Source organism: Acanthaster planci, linkage group LG01 (genome assembly GCF_054643075.1).
Source record: "Acanthaster planci isolate LZ-2023a linkage group LG01, COTS_SCS, whole genome shotgun sequence".
Lineage (NCBI taxonomy): Eukaryota > Metazoa > Echinodermata > Asteroidea > Valvatida > Acanthasteridae > Acanthaster > Acanthaster planci.
The window spans coordinates 25,812,917-25,835,004 of NC_141777.1; the positions used below are offsets into that span (position 1 = coordinate 25,812,917).

A 22,088-nucleotide genomic window follows, 5' to 3' on the forward strand; every position below is an offset into this window, starting at 1 on the left:
ACTTTCATGCGTCCTCCAGGCATTTTGCTCCCCCCCCTTCGTCATCTCCTCTCTCTTCTGTCTCACCGTTTTTCTGCTCCATGGGTACAGTTCTACATTGTAGCTGCACGCATACACTGCAGGTTTCCAAAGGCCCGACCGCCAACACCAGCTGATGACGTCTTTGGCTAATAATGAGTATCAGGTCTGCCCAGCTGAGGCGGACTGTGTAGAGGTTCTCCTCCAAAAGCCGTTGGAATGAGAAACTATTAAAATTGGCCGGAGGACCTCGGGTCATAAACGGCATTTTCACCAGTGATCAGAGTGATTCTGTCTGGTGGATCAGTGGTAGCTCCTTTTTACACTTTGCAGTTGTGTAACAGCCAGGGAAATTGTTTCTGTAGCTCAAAAGAATCAAAAGTGGAGCCTCCTTTTCAGTCTTTGACTCAGGGATTGGGTCACTTTTACAATTTGGGGACAGCTGGTGAAAAGACTGGAGTGTAGATCTGTTTTTGTTTTCAACCAAACTGAGGTTTAGGCACTCCGACCCTCCCCCAGCATGCAAGTTGGGGCATTGACTTCATATGATGAACCTCAAGAGTACTTGTAAACATTTCCCCTAGAATTGAGTCTCAGCTTTGCTTTTTTGTGAAGGGGCTCCATGCCTGTGTCAAAAGGATGCGATTGAGCAAGTTAGTACATTAACTAAAAAATACACAGAATGGGACAGAGCTTCTTAACAGTCCATCACAAGTCCCTGTAAATCCATCACAAGTCCATCACAAGTCCCTGTAAATCCATCACAAGTCCATCACAAGTCAGTTTGTCTTAAGCCAGTTCACAAGCTATTCAAATGACTAACAAAAGCAATCTTTTGGCATTGTTCACCCTGTTACTTATAACTGGCCTTGTGAAAGGACTTAAAACTGGCCTTGTGAAGGGACTTGTAACTGGCCTTGTGTAGGGACTTGTAACTGGCCTTGTGAAGGGACTTGTACATGTAACTGGCCTTGTGTAGGGACTTGTAACTGGCCTTGTGAAAGGACTTGTAATGTAACTGGACTTGTGAAGGGACTTGTTACTGGCCTGGTGAAGGGACTTGTAACTCGTCTTGTGAAGTGACTTGTGAGGGATTCGATTCCAACACTCTTTCATAATTTCAATTACAGACCAAGAAAAAGGGCCACATAGACTGAAATGACAGCAACAATACCAAACACTTTTAATGCATATATATTTGGTTGGATATTCAAATTGGATATTTTACAGTCGTAATAATGAGAGATACAGTGTTCAGATAGAGCCAGAGAAAGATCAGCGAGGGAAAATTAAAGTCAACAACTTGTCATCTCTTACACATTGGATTAGCTGCAGTGCTCTTAAGTGTGTTTCTAAAAAGTGAATTAACTCCCATTGGTGTAAGACCTGTGAGCCAATTGTCTCCCCTCCTCGACCCCCTCCCCCTTTTCCCCCTCTAGGTAGACCATCCAGTTTCTCACGTGGATATAAGGCATCCCTTACAATAACATTACACCCGATTAGCAGCATTAAGCCCTTGACTAAAGATAGCAAGCCCAGTGAATCAGGCGGGCCGCGTTGTGGTTTTTGTGGTCTCTGAAAGACAGCCATGCCTATTGCCTCGGTCAGACCGAGTGTGTGCATTCCGTTGCGTATGTTTCCATCTATTACCTCCGCATCCCCCCCCCCATACCTGTAGGCTGTTTGCTTTTTTTTGGGGGGGGGAAGGGAAGATGCTGTTTTAACATCTTTGGGGCTTGAATAACATGGATGTTGCAACACCCTCTGATCGTTAAGCCCCCCTTACCCTATTCCTGGGGGGAGGGGTTGACAGAAAATTGACAAGACGAAAGTGACAAGAAGATTTATCTCTTTTTTCATTTTTGTTATCTCATTTTCGAGATTCCTTTAAATGCGACACCCAAATCCCCCAAAACCGTTTTCTGGCTTCCACATAATCCGGTCTAATCAAATGAAAGGACGACTTAACAGGTTATTTAATAATCACGGAATTGTTGTGTTCTTTAAGGTGCAAGTTGATGTGATTTTTTAATAATCATGCACCAGCACTTGGTGGGGAAGAGTTGCCCAATTACAAATCCTGTGGTTCGGTTAAATGGAAAAACAGCATATATAATGAAACTGAAACAAACAAGATACAATGGAGCTATAGAAAGTGACCAGTCGCGGCATTGGAATTAGGAGAAATCACAACAGCGTCCCTAAGGGCCAAAAGGAGCGAAAATTGGGGGGGGGGGAAATAATGACAGATGAATCTTCAGTCCATTTCATTTCCCTTTGTTCTTAAACTAAAGGGTGTAAGAAGCCTCAAAATGTAGCCTCAACCCTCGCAAAGGCCATAAAAGGCAACAAAAATCCCAACTTTTTAGCCCCCCAAAATGTCCCCCCCCCCAGAAAATTTGGTCTTGGATCCGCCCTTGTGCAACCCAAACTAAACAGTCATAAAAGGGCCTGCATATGGCATGGACCCCCATCTAAAGTACAAGGCGATAAAAATCGATCGGCTGGGGTGAATGATAATTGAATTATGGCAAGCTTAAGCGAAGGGGGGGTCCCTATGCATTGCTGCGTGGCCACTCTTAATAATTTATGCCGCACAAAGTCGGGTTCATGCGTACTTGTTTGGGCAGATTTTGCCAACCTAGTTTGGTTTTTTTTTTTAGGGAGGAACACTGTTTTCAAAATATGACCAGTTCCCATATTTTCTTTGGTCTGTTTTGGAATACCTGGTCATTGCATATACCGGTACTTGAAAAACAAATTTTGCCCTGGGGTAGAAATGCTGAAGTTACTCGGAAATGTGTCAGGGTCATGTATAGAACATTTTAAGACTCGGGGTGCACAATGCGAATAGAAACTAAAGTCACAGGTGTAGCGCAGAGCAGATGTCAAAATGGGGAAGGGAAGTGGGACTTGTAAAGTCAAAAGTGTGTCCACTTGATGTGAGGAGTTGTTTTGATGCCAGTCTCATGACTTGATGGCTGTCATTCCCCAAAACATCGCATAAAATATCTGAGATTGCTTTCCTTCAAGGAGAGGTCATAAGACAAAAGTTGTTTTTTTTTAAGTTTGGGCTTGGATCCGCCGTCCTTCCGGTATCAGAACTGAAAAAAAAAATAAGATTTTTTATTTTGAGAAGTCTCAGATCCGCCAACCAACAATTTACCACAATAAATGTTTTAAGAAGATTTTTTTTCCGCTCTGCTGTCCAACCAACAGGGAAGTCCCTGATTTAAATTTTGTGAGCCTTGGTTCTAAGCGGCTAGAGCAGGGTACATCTCTTTTGGGGGTATTCTTCCCTCTGACTTGAGGACCCTTCTTTGGTTTTTCTTGAGACCATAGAAAATACTTTTTTTGTTTTTGTTTTTTCTGTCCTATAAAATTTGTCCTAAAAAAATCTGAGCAGCAACTTATAAAGAAATGCGCACCTAACTGAGAAAGATTTCATCAAAAATTTGTTTTGCATTCCATTCTTGCTTTTACTGCCCAGAGCCTAGAAATGTAGACAAGATGAAATGTACTTTGTACTTTTACACCAAAGACCACAGTTGTAGAGCTATTAAAAAAAAACAGAAAAAAAAATTGTTTTGCCACAACTTCTGCAGTTTCACCATGGTTTCCTGAAATTGTCAACACCCCCATACTTACATGTATGTGTGAGATTTTAATGGCAAAATATTGAAGCCGCAGCTGTTAAGTGTTTTTAAGACTTACGGCCTTGCCTCATTATATATCTTTTTCTTTGTGCATAGAAAAGAGCAACAGTGCGCTGGCAATGCCTGGAGACACAGTCGGGACAACAGTCTCCCCACACCGGAATTCAAACCCCAGTCCCAGCCCGGTACCCTCCCAGGACCCTCAGGATGTCAAGGCCCCCACTGGCCCTTCACCGGTTCCCTCAACTTCGAGTTCAGTGTCCTCGCACCAGTCTCCAAGACGATGAGAAGATCAATGATCAACAAGACTAGTAAAAAAAAAAAAGGTGAGTTCCACATACGCGTATTTGTATTGTGGCATTGTTAAGATCGTAATTGAACCTCTTACCGGGACATAGCTCTTACCTCGTGTCCTGATAGCTGTAATTGTAAGCCTTGGATGACCGTAATGGAGAGATTAGCATGGTTCCGTTTATACGGTAACGGTGGGAATGCACCAGATTTGTCGTCTATTTGCAACTGGAAATTATCCCTGCCTTAGAAAAAGCAAAACACAAAAAGGAGATCAGCGTCCAGTTAAAATGGGAAGCCTGAGATGTGAATTGGTTATCTTTGTTGGGTTTTGCCGGACTCCTCTGGGTGTTAGAGGCGAAAACTGCATGTACCTTGGGAATTGGGGGCAGTCGTCCCTGAGCAAGGTGTTTTTGCTATGATTTCTCCATCTCCCGTTTTGATATTGTCCTGCTTGCGAGTACAGACATGGTTGTTTGAACTTACCTTAGTGGTTACCCATGGAATGCTTTATGCTTTCTAACGAATTGCGGTTTTAGCACAGAATTTTTATAAAGTACGTTTGGTTTCTTGCTTTACTTAAGTCCTTGATGGAGAACACATGAAAAGTGTTGTCAGGTCACTCGGGTGAGAGCACTTCAGTGACCATTCCATTGTCCACTCATGCTTCTGTCGTTCAAACATGCAACATATTTTTTACACATTCAGTCACAAAGGACCTGTGAGTCATGCTATTCGTGTGCAGGTTTTGAAACAAGGTCCGTGTATGTGGTCGAGTATGCACCTGCACCGAGCCTTTGTTGTGGCGCTTGGTGCCTCGGTGGAGGCCAGTATGAATGAAAACTAAAAAACAAATTCAGTCATGCCAGTCTTGTTCCGAGTTATCCTTTGCTGTTGAGCTGTTCTCATTGGAACCAAATAGGCGTACAGTTTTTGTCCCTCCACAATGTCCAGTTTCGGATACATTCCCTTCCCAGTTTATTGACAGACCTGGGAGATGGGATCCCACTTACTACTTGTTTTACATAACTTAGATGCAGAACTAACTCTAACCACAGTAGCAAGCAAAGTCATCCCGTCTGTCTGTGACCAGGTGCGCCCAGTTTCATTAGTCAGGCACCACTTCCATTAGAACTGATAAAAGTGGGAAAGGGAAGGGGGGGACTCGTGAACCAAAATTGTGTCAGTGACTCACAGAATCAATATGAATATGCCTATTTGGCTTGACTACCTGCATTTCTAAGAACTGCTTGGGAGAGGGAGCTTTTAGGGAGTTTCTGTGTGCCAGTTTTTCTAATGGGATTTTGCTTGTTCTGCCACTGTGAAAGATATGTGAAAGTGTGATCTTTAATTTAGTAGATTTATGGCAGCGGTTCATTGTTGGGGGGGGTTGATTTCTTCAGTTGTTTATTGCCTCAGGTGGTACTTTCTTCAGAAGACCAGAATATGAGCATGAGTGAGGCAGGAGTAAATTTCAGATTTTTTTTTTCAGGGATGCATTTTTGTCCTGCCGTGTGTCATACAATTCTCCATTGATATGTTGGACTTTCCAGTGATTGCAAAGAAGCCTCACACCTGAACTTATCCGATCATACCAGTTGGCTTGAAAAAGAAGAAAATTGTCATTGTAGGTTGCCTTGCTCGAGAACACAAAATTGGTTTGCATGATTGCTTGGATGATCTTAGATTCTGCACCAGTGGTAACTGGTTGTTGGCTTTTCCATACATGATATAGAGTAAATCCTATATTCCTATCAGTTTAGTAAACAGACCGAGATAGAGCAAATTATTTTTCCCTTTTTTTTAACATGTGAATGGTGCTGTTTTGTCCAGATGAGGGAATTTCAACAAAATCACTTGTTTTCCGTGTAAGGTCAGACTGTATTAACTGTCATTTTTATTGTCGTATCTTAATGCCCATCATATTTTAAAACTATGGCAGTCAAATTAGCTGTAGATTATTCTCCATGAAAGTGTTTGCTACACTATACATAGTCCAAGATGATATTGATAAGCAATCACGGGGTCATCGCTCGACTCAATTAACGCTAAAGCGTGGATTGATAGCATCAGAACTCTTGTTTTTCTCTTCTCTCTCTCTCTTTTTTTCCCTGGCAACTTCACAGCCTAGCGAGGTTACCACAGTCACCATTCGGGTAGAAATCTTAATTAGTGTTAAGTGTTGAGAGTGGGGAAAGCTAAGCACAGGAGAGTACACAGCGCACCTGGGTGCCTGGCAAGATCGTGCAGTGGATTTATTTTTGCCTCCCCCCCAAGTGCAGTCTTCAGATTCGGACATCGAAGCACGGTCTAAGATTGTACCTCGATGCAAGACGTGTCCTTACAGGACTGGAAAAAAGACAGCTTTGAGTAATGAGATGCTGATCATTAGGAGAATAGACACTTCTCTTTCGATGAAAATTGGGGAAAAAATCCCAGAGTAAATTTCAGTAGAATTTTTGTGTGGATCTTGAGAAGATGAGGTAAATCAGTACCCTCACTACGTGTATTCTACAACACAATTATGGTAACAACATTACAGACTGAGGAAATAATGGGCATTTCTTGGTAGATCGCAAATTAATTATGCACCTTTGTTTCTCAGTTAACCCCATTTCTCAATGTTAGGTTTATTACTGGAAAGGGTATTTTGGCACCTTTTTGGTTTCTATGCTCTTTAAGTATTTCCATAATCATGAGCATAACGGTGATGTCATCCCACGTAGAAATTCTGGTAATTTAAGTGTGTAAAGTGCAATTTTCAGTGTGCTTAACCTGACAGGGATGTCAAATAGTTTGCCACACAGAAGAAGAGAGTGAAGTTGCCGAAAAATTGTGTCCAAAAAAAAAGAATTCAGTGCTGGTACACTTCTAGGCTAGGTCGTTCATAGCATGCATGGGCACACATGGAGATTAGACCCAGAGCTCTGGAAGCCCTGTTGTTTATGGACAAAGCCTAACCTAACTCCCCTCAGATCATTCAGAAGTATATACCTGGAGGGTTTTGGAGGATTTCTTTTAGGATTGAGGAATGGAGCCCAGCCACTGTGGAGCTTGATGCCCCTTGATGTCAAAGCACCAAGAGTGCATCTTCGGTTTCCTGGACAGTGATATGTTTCAGAAGATGCAGGAAGGTTCCTTCAGCTAGAACGTTGGGGAGTTGAGGTCAGAGAGTTGAGTCTAAAAGCTTGCATGCACACAGGCCAGCTAGTCTTAAGCTGATAGGCTATTGTTTGCTGACAGACAGCAAATGTGATGGATTGGTTTCATCTCTCTGAGGTGGAGCCAGCAGGAGACATGGCATCCGCAGCGGAGGCCGCTCACTTACGCCAAACTGACTGCCTGGCGTATTGGGGCCAGTCCAGTCGCACCGGTCGTAAGTCATTTTGTGTGATGAACTAAAAGTGTTTTAATCAATCTCACGGTCCCACTCTGTTGGGTTGATGCATTCATTTGAGCTGTGATAGTGAAGAGCCCGTCACATGGCTTCTTAGAGGAAATATTTCAGAAGAGTCTGGGTTTTTCCGCAACATGTCAAAAAGCCAATGAAACTGGCTGAGAAGTTTGAATTTTTCTGTGACAGAACTTGCTTGCCAATAAACATCATGCATTTTGTTTTATTCCTCATCAAATAATGTTTAATGCATGGTTGACGGTACTTACAAATTTTTAAGAGTGTGTAATACTTAACATAAAATGAAGCCAGATTAGATTCTACAGCGTTAGTCTCCAGTGTTTAGGCTTCAGAGAATTTCAAGGGACATAAGAATCCTATTGGCCCATACATCTCCGTTCCTCCAGCAATTAAAGGACTGCATTGTCAGTAGTGCGGCGCTAGACCAGTCAACACCCCCCCCTTTTTTTTTTTAATGGGGAGGAACATTATGCAAAAAGAACACAAAAATTGATGACTCAGAACTCCAGCTGGTGCACGTGGTTCCCTTGAGAATGCGCGCGGTCGGGTGGCTGTCAATACACAGAGCGGCAGCAGACAGCACCCTCATGCAACATGAATGATGTCCCGCTCGCTAACATGAGCAAGGCAGTGTAGCGACACTCTGCTAGACAGCACCAGATACAGGGATGAGATATCTCAGCTTTTTAGCTGATTTCAGCTTTTTTGTTTTGGATTTCAGCTTTTTTTCCTCTTTAGCTGTGTACAAAAGTATAGGAGATTTTCACAGTTCAGCTTCTTTATGCCTTTTTTTTCCCGGCTGTTTTCTGCTATTTTTATCATTGGTCAATCTCATCCCTGTAGATACACACAACCAAAAGGCACTTTCATGACAAAGACTCCCCTCCCCATATTATATATATATATATAGGTACGCACAGGTGGAGAGCAGTTGGTGGGTACTCAACAAATGTGGGAGGGAGGGAGATTGATTAGGAATGGGTGATAAGCCTCAGGGTTAGGTAGTCCAAGGAGGGATTAAATGTGTGGCAGTGTGTTATTGTTCACACTTGTCTCTCCCCTTGCCCCTCCCTCCTCGACTCTCCTTCCTTTATGTCTGTCAGGCATTGGCTTAGAAAGGTCTTTGCTGCTTTCATGGTCAATTTCTTTACCGTTAAGTTAATGAAGTGAACCGTTGTGCAGCTTAGGGGCCCATGTCAGTGCCAGAATCATGTGCCTCTTGCTAAAACACAGACGAGGGACTGTTGAGTAAATGTAAAATATCTTACTTGAAGGTCAGCAAAGAGCAGCTGTGGTGCTAAGAATTTGTTGCACCTGAAAATACCGTTATTTTCATTCTGCAGCAGTTGGCCAGACAAATGATCATTTTAACAATGCATTATTTTTACTTCAGAAATACTCCAGCCATTGATAGGTACCATGTAGTGATTGACCTTACCGACGAATTGTACACATACTCAGAAATGGCTTATATAATAGTCCATGGGGTTTTATGAGACAAATTAAGCAAGCTGCATTTTGACTGTTGTAAACGGGTGCCACGTTGTTTGGGATATTTGACAGGAGTAAACTTGAATCGTGGAACTCAAAGTTAACAGACAAAAATTACAAACCCCCCAAAACCAGCCAGTTCGTAAAATTTCACAAAAGTCAATGATGTGCATTTGTATTTCCCTGATTTCTGAATTCACTCTTCTTTTAAGGGTTTTTTATTAGTTATAATTGAAAATTGTGTGTTTCTAAACATTATTCAAAATGTAAAGTTGTTGTTTTGATTAATAAATAGGAGATGCAAGTTAAAACAAATTTTTGGTGAAACAGCCCTGCCCCCGAAAGGTATCTCATTAACATAGAAAATTTGCATACCTTTGAGAAGACATAGTCGGGCGCCGCTAGCATGTCAGCGCTTGTCTTGGGTCGAGTTCAGAAAATTCAGTCCAATTTTGGGGTGAGTTTCGAGATCATGCCGACCAGATTTGTTGCAACAACACTTGTAAAGATGGGACAAGCCTGCATAACTTTCTAACCGAAGCGAAATTTAGACAAATTTGGACATGGAAAGTCAGGCTGAGCAGAGCCAAATGGTCAGGACCGACAGAGAGTTCAAAACTGCGCAGTGCGCTTTTCTTGCTGCAGTGTTTTCTTCCAGACATGTACCACTACAACTCTTTGGAATTAAATTGAAATGATTGCAGAAGTCAGACACTGCACCCACGATCTTTGGGAAATCAAAGAAAGCCTATGAACAAAGACGAAAAGGAGCTTTCATGAAACGCAAACGATGAAGGGTAAGAAATGCTTCCAAATCAGCCCAGGCTATTCCATTCAATATACTCGTGCTTAATTTGCCATACAATGGTCGTACTGCGTGTGCACATGCGTTTTACAGGGTGCAAGGGCATCACGAACTTACGTTGGAACATTCCGCAGGCACGTAAATTATGCGTGTCCGTTGTCCATGTTCCTCTCCATTCCAGACATACCAAAAGGGTACCTGACAATAATTAATTGGGGGTTCTCAAATGGTACATGTATATCACACATAATGCCATCATTTGTTGGGATTTAAATGTTCACTTGAGGGATCAGTAAAATGAACCACAACAAAGGGAATTGTATTCCATTTTTAAACCCCCTTTTGTGTTACTGTCTACTGGTGAATATATTAAACAATATTTTGTCTACAGAGGTCTTCATGGACCTTTTAATTAAAATGGCAAAGTCATCAAATACACATAAGAAAAAAAATTGCAAGGAACATCCGTGTCAGAATATATGTACATATGTTATCAGAATTCAGTTTATATTTCTATAGGGCTAACCGGTACAAAAGAGCCAAACCCACTTGCAAGCCAGACCATCATCAAAATGTGGTGATCATTTGATTTCTAACTAGTATTACAGCAGTCCCACCAGCACCTTTGCAGTTTCAGCACTTTCAATCTTCCCTCTGTTCAGCCGGTTTCCTAATTTTTGTTGAACGACGCCACACAAAGTCCAGTGCAGCTTAGAAGTTTTTTCTATTCTCTGTTGACTTTTGTTAGACACTGGCAGCATTTAAAGGGAAGTTATTTCTTGTGAAAGATATTATCAAACATTTTGTCAGTTAATTGGTCAAACTGAGATACATTAGCTTCTCAACAGCCAGCAATGCTCCTATCATATTCAATTCATCTGGTGTCCTCCTCGTACACGTTCTGCCCCTGTATGCGTACACACACCTCCTCCCATGTACACAAGCTGCAGTACGTTTCCTTGTCCTCAATAGTGTGCTTGCGTCTTGTGTGCATTTCAACCGCACAACAAAGTCATCGTCCGAATTTTACCAGTTCTAAATACAGGCATGCAACTTCTCCTTGGATCAGCTGAATTCCTCATGTCATGCCATTGAAAATTGAACAACGTTGTTAGAGAGTCTTGTGAAGATTGGAATTTCCTCCTTGTTTTCAAAGTCCAAGCTTCATGCCTGTAAGTAAGGGAAATATTTTTCAAAACTTTTGGCTCAGTTCAAATTTATTGCCAGCTCCTCTCTCTAACCCCTTGTAACCATGGCAACCATCCCCATAGTTACTACCTGAGGACAGAAGTGGGTAAAGGTTCAGTTGTTATTAGAAAGTGAATCAAGCTCTGCCTTCGCCATCTGCTGCAGGAATTGTTGCCAGGCAGCAGTTAATTGCCGATTAGGCAACGGTCAATAGTTTCATTTCTAACCACACAGTGCATTACCCTGTTCAACTTGATTCAGTGACACTCACTGTACGTGCAGTGGCATACTCGGGTATGAAATGCAACGATTAGGGATCCTCTTCAGGAATCCTCAGACTGGGGGGAGGCCAGGGGCATGCTACCCCGGGAAATTTCTAATCCACAAAGGATTAGAAAAGGGGTTTCGTTAGAACCCCCCAAAATAACCCCCCTCCGTGCCCATGACGTGTAACAGAAATTATGTTATGGTACAGTAAAAGCAAATCAAAATTTTTAGATGTGCTCCAAGGTGCTCGTAAACACTTGAGCATATTGAGATTATCAGCCAAGTGGTAGTTCTCGAGACTTTATTAGATATAGAAAGTCTTTGATGGAATCAGCTTGGCTAAGAGTGTGCTGTGTTACCCGGCAGGTTAACTTGCGTGCGTGAGAATGGCAACCTGAAGCCAGACGGGATTTCTCGCTATTTACTTCACGACTGGATTTGGCGTCACCAGCCCAAACCTTGGCAATAAAGCCGCTGCGCTCGCCGTGATTGTCTTAATGTTTAGCCAGGATCGAGTTGTCAGTTGATTGTTAGCTGTGAGAATGAGTTGTGACAGGGCCCCGACCGCATCCTAGCACGACTCTGTGATACGTCTCTTGTAGATTTGGGAAGGGGGGAGCACAGCATCATTAAGATAGGATTAACAGTGATGTGTGGTGGCTGTCTAATACTATCAATAAAATATTGTTGTTTTGGTTTTCGTTGTAGAACTTCAGAGGTTATACATGTAACTACTAAGAGAATTACCACCTGTTTTGTTGTTTTTCTTTATTATCTTATTGTTTGTTGTTGTTTTTTTCAACCAAGAATTTGTTTGCCTGAGCATATTTACATGTTTATCTTTAAATAATGTGTTCGTATTCTGTTTTTCATTTTAAAAATTTTAGGGCATGGTAAGGAAGCACCTGACTTGGTCAGTGTGGCTGTAGCATATAATGGAGCTTGTGAACCTGTTGAAGGTTCTGAAATCGTATGTGATCTCGAAGCAAATTCAATGGCAAAACTCACTGCTCGTGAGGATAATCCTCAGGAGCAGATTCGGTATACGTTCTTAGTACTGCGCTTGCAGGCTTGTGTGCCTTGCATGTGTTGTCATCGGTGTGCAGTGAACTAGTTGTTGGAACACTGACGTGTGTGTGTCTTAGTGGCGGTCGTTGCCATAAACTATACATCATTTCTTGCCCTCCCCCCTTCACAGTGTGGCCTATAGGGGTGGTCCTTGACAAGACTCCTGAGCCAGTCCACACGGAAATAATCTGGATGCCCTCCTGCGCACTGCGCTGACACAGGTGGGGGGGTCAATGACCGGCATCATTTTTTTCTACCTCACCAGCAACAGCAGCGTACGGTTAATAATAATTCCACTTGTATTGATAATAACAGACACGATTTCCTCAGCATCAATCATCAAATTCCAGTTAATTTAATTTGTTGGAACTTTGACAGAGTTAAAGACAGTCTTTATTTGGGGGGGGGGTAATCACCAAAGACAAGGCATTGCCCGTAGCTAAAATTGAGTCTTCATTAAGATAATCACTCTAATCAGTGCCGATGTGCTATGACCAACAGTAAATGGTGATCTGAGTGGTGCATGGTTCAAGCAGGTACAAAGTTGTGTTTTGACTAATAAGTCATTTGATTATGACCTGAAGTGGTAGGTAATAGTAAGGTGCCAATGATGGGAGGTGGTTTCATTGCTGACTTCATTTCAAAGAGGGAGGAGAAGTCGTAGAAGGGCATTCAACACCCTGATGAGACATGGCAGACTATTTCTCCACTGACCCCGTAAAGGCACAGAATCATCTGTATTTTTTTGGTGGGGGGGGAGGATTACGGTAGTGTTTCCCTCATCCTTTGTCGCTGCTTCCACAATTGGCTTCCAACCTTAAGCATAAGTTTGTGCTTACCCTCACCTCTGCTTCAGTCTTCTCATTTCATCTCAACAGCATACGTGTAGACTCCAGTGAGTTTAGAAAAAAAACAGAGCGGGATACGTGATGAAATAAAGATGGAGGCATGGCCACGAGGAATAGAGGCTTGTAAAACTATTCCTTGGCCAAGTATAAACACTTGTAATTATACAATAAAATTAAATGGCAAAATATCAAAGAGGGACATTGCAAAAAGTGTGCTGGCACAGATAATTGGGTTGGCCATCATTCTGTCCTGTATAGCTAATGTACTTGAACAAGCTTATTCTCGTGTCTTCTGACCTTAGACCATCCCCAGTCTTAACACAGATGGGGATAATACCCACCAATTAAAAACAGAAATCTGTCAGAAATGCCAGTCCAGATTTAATGATAAACTCACTTGAGAATGCACAGCTTACAGGAATTACGACTGCAGTGAAGGTGAGGTGTGTTTGTGTTAAGGATTAGAAGAAAACTAGACATAAAAGAAAAATGTCAGTTAGGGACCCAAAACCCAATCCACACGAAAACCTGAGTGGGTTCCGAACCCGGGCCACAAAGATGGAAGGGGGGGAAGTGCCCCAGCATCAGCCAGCCTAACTCCAACCCAACTCACTGTAGACCTCTTTCATTACAGAATCTCATTGACACACTTGTCACATCTTTGGTCTGTTCTCCCCCCCCCTGCTTCCATCAGCCTCTCTCCCTCTCTGAGATTTCATTCAAAGCTCATATAAATTGGAATTGATGAATTTCCTGCGCAGGGAAGAAGCCAGGGCGGTGAGAAAGAAAAGAAACAACCAGTGATTGGCCCCCAGGGAAGGTGGTTGATATGGACCCTTGTGGCCAGCATAATAAGCTGGTTGAAGATATTGCACGACACCTTGGGATCTGTGCAGACACTGGAGAGAGGTGGCACAGACCGTTGGTCAAATGGTTTGCCTCTGTGTTTCCTCAGGAGTGACTCAGGGAAGAGAACAACAAATCCAGAGAGAGAGCATTTCAGGGCGTTTACGTAGTTTCTGCTTGATAATCAAAGGCTGCATCAGAATGGAGCTTCCTTGAGGCTATGACTTCAGATTTTCCTGCGGGCCCATGATGGAGATGGCACCAGCCATAATCACAGGGCTGACAACATTGTGGAAATTAGACGCATTCATATATTGCAAATTCAAGGTTTGCCTATTTGTGTTAAAGCCGAAAGAGTAAAATTGCAAATGTTAAGACAGATGCTGCCATCTTTTATTCCATTGCATTTTGAGGTTTGCTTCAAATGAGCGTGAGTTTATCTTTAATAATGATAAATGATTGAAACAAGATACAATTACCAAGGTGTTGCAGCCCTTGACAGTTAAGAAATTAGAAGCATTATTAAAAACAGGTCTCAGAATTGCTACCCCAGTCGTGGCCCTACCGAGGTATTTGTCAGCGCATTGACACTTCCGATGATAGACTTTCTGAACAATCCAGGGGCCGCTGCATGTATGGGCAGACCTGCTTGGCCTGCACTTGACTGCACGCAGTTTTCTTCCTCGCCCCTTTAAAGCCGGCAGGCTGCTGAAAAGTTGAAAACTGTGCATGTGGCTGGCCCTGGTTGCCAGCTCTGAGCAATCCCAGTTGGAAACTCTGCATAGCTGTCAGAGTGTTTGCCCCCTCCCACAGCCCTCCATTACCACAGACTGCCCATGGCAAGAAACAATAGCATTTTAATGGACTTTGCTTCATCAAGAGATTCCCAGGGTGCCTGCACAAAGAAGTTAATTTGTCTTACCACAGAGAACAGGAATGCTGTAAGAGGCCTGTCCTTTGGATTTGTATTTCTCATTAAAGGAGTACCTCTGTATCTGACTTCCTGCATTAAAATTCTTGTGTAATATCCTCTCCACATTCTCCTCTGTATGAATCCAGTAATTCATTGTAGGTTTGTAAGCAACCTTTTAAAAGAGGGGAGTATGCGCAGGAACAGAATTGGACATGGTCATACTTGGTTGCATTCATTTGCACAGGTCTTTGTTGACATTGTAAGAATGTTCAGAAGTAATTCTTATGTTCAGAAGTAATCCCCCCCCCAAAAAAAATAAATAAATAAATGAAGATACTGTTGACAGACTGTAACTTCTATGCATAAAATTGTAAAATCTGTGGAAGGATTTTCTGTTTATCAACAGACAACTTTGTGTACCATTTCTTCATCATCACCACAAATATACAATTCATGTCATTTGTAAGAGAAAGTGCCCCCCAAACCTTAACAAACTCTAGATGTTTGTCACAAAATGCATCATCACCTATCCACAGGACTCAACAGAAGTCCTGATCTTCCAGAAAGACAGTGAGCACAAGGGGAACGCCTTGCCACTGTAGCTTGCATCAAATGTTCATAAATATCAACTAGATACAGGAATATTTGGCCAACACCCAAATCAACCATTTTCATTGGCCCCTCTTGTTGCAAACACTCCACTACAACAAGGTTGCAGTTGGTTATTTGTGTAAATTAAGCACAAAACAGTACAAACTGTGATAACATGGAGGTCTCTTATTTCTCCATGCTTTTGTTAAGCGGATTGTCAAAGTTTTGCTGTCAGTTGTGGCTGTCAATCGCCCCCCCCGTGTCTCTTCTGTCCAATTAGACAATCAGTTGATAAGACAGTGGAGTGAGTGGTGGGAATGCAGCAGGAGGCTGGGAACCCTGCCCTTTAAAAGCTTCATTTGCTATGTTAATTTCCACAGGCACCTGGATTCCCAGCACAGCGCTTCCATGTTCATTACATTAATCTGCTGTGTATTAACCAGCCGCCTTGCCAGACATTGGACCATGCATGCAGTGTCCTGTGGGAGTAGGAAATATATGTTCATCTTTTGAGGGGGGGTCAGCATTTAATGTCTCTGCCCCAATTAACTGTTATTTTGCAAATTCCTCTAAGTACATGCTTTTTCTGCATCTTGCAGAAAACAGGTAATTTGGGAAAGAATTAGTGTATATAGTACACTCACCAGAGAATGCACAGTGTGTAGTTTTACCATGAACTTGAAGGTCCAGCAACAGTCTGATATTTTTGTTCCAGCTGATACAACAAATGCAAACCGCCAACTTGAAGGGCTAACTTGTTTAATTAGTAGAGCATGGATGTTGTGGCAAATTAGAGGAAGAAGGTAAAAAAATTCCAACTGTTGGCAAATTTCTTTGTGAAACCCAAAGATTATTGAAGAAACTAATTTAGTCAGCTCAACACTGCATGATTTGAGAATTTTTATATTAAATCAAGAGGATGTGCCAGTCTCATTCCGTAACCAAGTTACTGCTGAGAAAGGAGGAATTATAACCTATTGGTAATGACCATGAGATATTGTCGAATTTGCGAGATAATGACGTGAACAAGCAACCAGCTCAGGTGTGTCACAAAATGCAGTATGCTGCCTTTTTATTGGGGGGGGATGGATTAATGAGAAAAGGGACATTCTGACCGGGGGAAATATATCATTTTGGGATCAAAGTAGACAGTCCCGCACAAAATTTGTCCAAGAGGGATCTGTCTGTGATGCAGGCATTGTCGGCCTTTAACAGCCCTCGGGAGACGCAGATTATTAGAGCTTCACTTCTCCGACATACCACTCACTCACTGAGATGGCGTGATACGGTGAGCTCAGCAGGCTACCAATTTTGTGTAGAATTTGGCACTGCGATATCCTAGTCCATCTTCTCTTCGTCTGTAGAAAACCCTTCTTTCTCACTCTTCCCCGTCCCTAGAAATAAATCTGTTTTCTTATTGGATGTGGATCAGTGCTCATACGTTGTCAAATTGAAGAATTCCTGTCTAGGGGAAGTGGGGGGGGGGAAAGTGGGCAAAATGTTGGGCGTTTGCCAGCATAGTTTAGGATGTTGACATAAATGTTCTGAAGGAAAAAAAAAAGTCTGCTGTGGCCTTATGTGGGCAATCTCAGTGTGCCTGGAAGAACTTGTAAACCAGACAGAGCATTCAGATGGAATTTGTATACATGTACATGCTTTGAATTTCCCAAGGCGCAGTGTGCGCTTTTTGTTTAAGTAGGTGATGTAGCATAATATTAATAAGCTGACTGTGTTTCCTGACTCCTGTGCGATGAACCTTCCGGTATCGTTTCGTTCCATTCCACCGAGGTTACACCATGTTTCATCTCAAGAAAGTGATTTTCTCCAATTGTAAAGGAAGGCACTGGGTAATATTTTGGCCTGCTGTAAGCTGTTTCCCGGATTTTAAGATAGGTATTACCAGAACAGAACATGAACACTACACTACATAATTATGCTAACTCAATCAAGTTGATGTAAAAAATTTGCAAACATGTGTTTTGCGAGGAAAAAAAATAGGGACTACCAGTACTTACTTTGAATCCATTAGTGCAAGTTCTGCTCAGACAAAAGCCAAAACTATACCTAGGTTCTCAGTGCTTTGTATAGTGTGTTTAAAATATTGCAGTTAGAAAAGATACTTTTTTGAAGGTTTTTTTTTTTTCTCCATAATATTTCACAGGTACGACCGAAATACCTAGCAGCCAAATTAAGGCTTATCTCTAATCAGTTCCAATTGATAGCATCACATAGCACTATGTTGCCCATCTTGCAGGCAATGTAGGCCTCTCCTTCTGCTCCCTCTTCCTCTCTCCCTCCCTCCCTTCCTCCCTTCCCCCCCCCCCCCGCCACATTCCTGACTGATCGGAATCCTGGTCACCCCCCTCACAGAGCGCACCGGTGCATCAGAGTCAATAAACATGGCCTGCTTTGGTCCCTGTGATGCCGCGCATACATGAAGCTGAATTTCCCAGATGTGCGCGCGAACCATCAGCGGCGCCTTTGGTCAGTAACTGAAGGTACAAAAAGCCGCACCCAAGTAGACACTAGACCAGTCTTGGCACCAGAGCACTTTACAATCTGGGAACTACCACCCCCCCCCCACCTCCACCATGGCAAAAAGCATTTTTGCTTGATACTGTCCAGAAAAATCATCAAGATCCAATTATTTCGGCATATTACACTGGCAGAATGTTCCCTCTCTCCTGAAAGATTAAGATTGTCCGGATTGGCTGTTTACCGGACTTCACCTGTCACAGAGGATGTCCTCTGCAGGTATGAGGCATGAGGCCTATTAGACCCTTGATCTGGTGGGTGGGGGGGTTCTAATCTAGAAACTGGTCACATGTTGTGACCTAGGGCAACTCACTTGCAGTTATCCCAACTTGCCTCTCTTCACCCAGAAGCGTGCAATTTTAACCTGGAGGGTAGAGGCCAGATGCATTCTGGCTGCTGAAATCAGTCGCATGATTTGTCTGATGAAAGGGAATCAAGAAATTATGCCATAGAACCTTGAGTAGTGATACTGTGAGATATGTTTACTTTATGAATGTACATCATCAATACATTTATGGTCACACATTTCTTTGACTGATCACCTGTTTTCCAGACTCAGAGGATTCCATCCTTTTCAGCTCCCAAGCACATATGCCTGGTCTTTGGCATAGTCTTAGCCATTGCCTTTCACTTGTTTGGGGGATTCCTTGCAAGTATAGTTGGACAATTAAAGCCATGTTCAAATTGGTTGCCTGCGGCTTGAACTTAACACACCAGTCCAGGATATTGGCTGTGGCCACTTTCCATAGAGTCTGGTGTCATTTCAAGCCCAGACGAAAAAAAACTGGATGGGCCTAATGTAGCCATTCAGAACCATGTGACTCTCATCCATCACGAGGATTATACTCTCAAGAGTTTGAAAAACTGTGAACGGACCCTTTTTTGGGATAGGTTTTCCCGGTCAAGTTTGTTAAAGCTGTCCTCAGCACCACTTTACATGTACCTTGGTCAAGCAGCAAAATGAAACTGCTTGTTATAGACACATAGTTCCAGCAGGAGGAGTACTAAGTATTGTTAGAATATGGTTGGTGACATACATGTATGTTATTTTTTATGTGCATTTAGGTGACTACATTGCAATCACACTAACATACATGTACATGTAGCTTGTATGCATTGCCAAATGCCAACTATCATGCTTAATTTGGACTGACTTCTGGAAGTCCACAGTGAACAAGCCAGAGTACATGTACTGTACATCAAGGACAAAAAAAGTCAAAGATCAGGGTCATTTTTATTTTATTGTCATGAAATGGTGGATGTTAAACATGCATAGTGTGGCAACACTTTCCTGGTAGAATTGTACTGGACGTTCAGTCAATTAAAAGGGCTAGAAATTACATGTACCTTAAAAGGCCTTCAAAGTTTTCATTAAAGGCTAACAGTATTTAAAGAAAACTAATCGGAAAAAATGATCTAGTCTTTAGACACTGCCTGGCCAAATTGATTCTTGGAGTGCATAAGACTAGTGTCAGAAGTGAGCTTAGCAATTGGGAATAGTCCTGGACCACATGAAAGTTTGATAACTTTTGATAGGAGACTTCTCTCTGCCAGTTGGGGTAGTAATCCTTGCACCTGTCCTTGAAAAACATGCACTACGTCCAAACCAAAGGAATTTATTTTTAGCAAATATATAGCACCCTGTGTAATGGTATTATTCTGTATGTACCAGGAGTCCTTATATGGTCAAAAATGTTAATGAGCTGCTAAATGGGATTTGGCTTCATATTTTCCCAACCTTCCTATCTTCTTTGACAGAAATTGTCCGAGGCTGTTTCTTAAAAAAGGTATAATTCTCACCAAAACAGAGAAACTCCTTCCTCAAGAAGAAAAATCCCTTCTGGAAGAAGCTTTGATTTCTCAAGATAATCTCTTTTCAGGTCTTCATCAGACCTTCAAAGAAACCTTTGACTCGAAACCCTCCCCCTGGTGTGTGTGAAAAATGATATTGAAATAGGGATATTCAAAATTGCTAAGGCTCAGAGGGTTTGATTTTGTGAGGATGTTGCCTTTGATGGGAGTGATTCATTGCCACATTGAGGTTTTTTTCCGAAATTCTGAAAGCAAAAATTCTCTGAAGTAAGAAAGTTTTCAGTCCTGACACAGTTAAGAAGAGACCAGGGACAGAGTTATACAGAGAGAGAAGACTTTTGGAACCAAAAGGGCTGTTTTTTTATGTACATGTGTGCAGTACAGCCTGCAGCTGTTGTGTGCTAATTGCCCATGTGCACCATTTTGGCTCCAACAATTGAAACGCTCATGTCGCAGCTCTCTCTCTATAAACAGCTCTGACTATGTTTGCTCATGTTCTTCAGTTCATTTTTCTTTTTTTTCTCCTTTTTTTCCCCATCCTTGGCTATTCCTTCCGTGCTCTGGATGCATTCCGAAGGAGAAGTTGATTTACGTCTTGTTTGCACAGGTTTTGGTTCCAGATGAGATGGGAGAGGCGAAATCATGGAGTGGGTCGAAGGTAGAGGCCTGACTCGTCCCCCCCTTGCCAATCTAATTTATTAGTGTTCGGGCCGGAAAAATATTTGCGAAACTCGAGTGGCGTGCCATCTGTTTGTCTTTGAATTTTGTCTCTGGCTTCCCACAATTTGGTGGGAATTTAAGCCTGACTACTGGAGGAAAATGCTTGCTGGCCAGCGAGTGTAATTTTTGTAAGTCCTTTTTTCTTTTTCTTTTTTTTTTGAGGCGGGCACAGGCAGATGCTACCAGGTGTCATCATCGTTTTCTTTAGGTGTATGGAGCTATTTTACATAATTGTTTTGAGGGCAAGGTGTACAGGAAATGTTAGTTTGGAAGGTGCTTGGAAGAATATAAGGAAAAGGTCCTTGGCTAGACTAACCCTGTGATGCACGATGATTATTCCTCCGTGGATGCCCAACATGTGGCACAATATGTGTCTTTTTTTGTGCTGTCTGAGTCTTGGGGGGATGCAGTTGATGTTGTTGCCAAGAGTGTATACATGTACACATGTAGCTGATGCATCACTTTGAATGTGGGAGGGGGGTTGCTTGGAGCTGCAGAGCCAGTCTCTGTATGTGCATCTGAAAAATCCTTGACTTCAACATTTCGCAGTCACCCCTCATGAAAAATCCTAAATCTGCATGAGAGGTCGACGGCAGAAGTGGTTAATTTGTCAATATAACTTTTTTGAGGTGTGTTTTACTTATGAAAATACCAGTAGCATTGCTGTTTAAAATGACAAGGAGACTTTATAGGTTTCTATCGTCAAAAAGACAGAAATTGCAAGGTCTGGATAGTATGACCAATTGATTAATTTTTTATGTCAACATCTCAGTTCAAGTTTTTTTAGTGTGTTGTTGAAATGTCAAGGAAAACAGGAATGCAAGGATTTCCCGGCAGTGTACCGTACATCTGAAAACTTTCTGCCAGGAAATTTTCCAATCACATGACCACGGATTCATTTCTCCAGCCTTTCTTTCTGCTGAAGTGCATGCGGTTTACCAAGCTGATATATGCTGCACAGTATTATTGGTGTATTTGTTGATTGCCAACACAAGCACTCCAGGAATTGCAAAGGCTGCTCGCTGCCTTGGCAGAATTGAAGTAGTCACCCAAGCGAAATGTTCTCCCTAATAGCTTGCTCGTGTGAGTAATTGTGATGCCCAACTTATGTCGCACTGCACGCGGAAGGGCAAAGCACGAAGGGCATTATTGAATTATTGACATGAATGTTAGTCATGTAATGCAAGCTTTGTGGTGCATGAACTGTTTGGTGGCGGGCAAAGAAAAAAGAAATTGGTGACGATACTTGCAAGAGCAAGCTGGAATTAATTATGCAGGGGACTTACAGTGGGGTGCGTGTCGGTGGCCTTTGAAGTATTTTTTTGATAACTGGCGGGCTAGTCTACTGCTGGAGATAAGAGGTCATTTGCATGAGAAAGGAATTGCTTGGAGGCTGTGTCTTCCGTCACTTCTATCTGGCCGAGGATGATATCCTATCCTTGTTCTTGTATTGCTGCCGGTCATGATCATTCGTTGGGCTTACGGAATTAATCAGATATTCATGGAGCTGGTTGAGTTTTGACTGAAGCCTCTGACTTCAAATTGTTTCCTGCTTTTGAGGGCTTTGAGTGAAAGAATCGTTACAAAGTTGTTTGAGAAAATTGTATTTTGTCTTAAGGATTAG

General features: G+C 42.3%; 2 protein-coding genes across 3 annotated transcripts in view; both read left to right on the forward strand.

Moving 5' to 3' along the window:
- Positions 1-22,088, forward strand: part of ino80 (INO80 complex ATPase subunit) — a 213,158-nt gene that overhangs the window by 174,819 nt on the left and 16,251 nt on the right. The gene's annotated exons all lie outside the window — the stretch shown is intronic.
- LOC147800600 (chromatin-remodeling ATPase INO80-like) overlaps positions 1-22,088 on the forward strand; it is a 119,163-nt gene that overhangs the window by 56,974 nt on the left and 40,101 nt on the right. The window contains exon 7 of the mRNA XM_087135258.1: positions 3,771-4,000. Within this exon, the coding sequence (XP_086991384.1) occupies positions 3,771-3,961 (191 nt within the window). The 3' untranslated portion in view covers positions 3,962-4,000. The remainder of the gene's footprint in view (positions 1-3,770; positions 4,001-22,088) is intronic.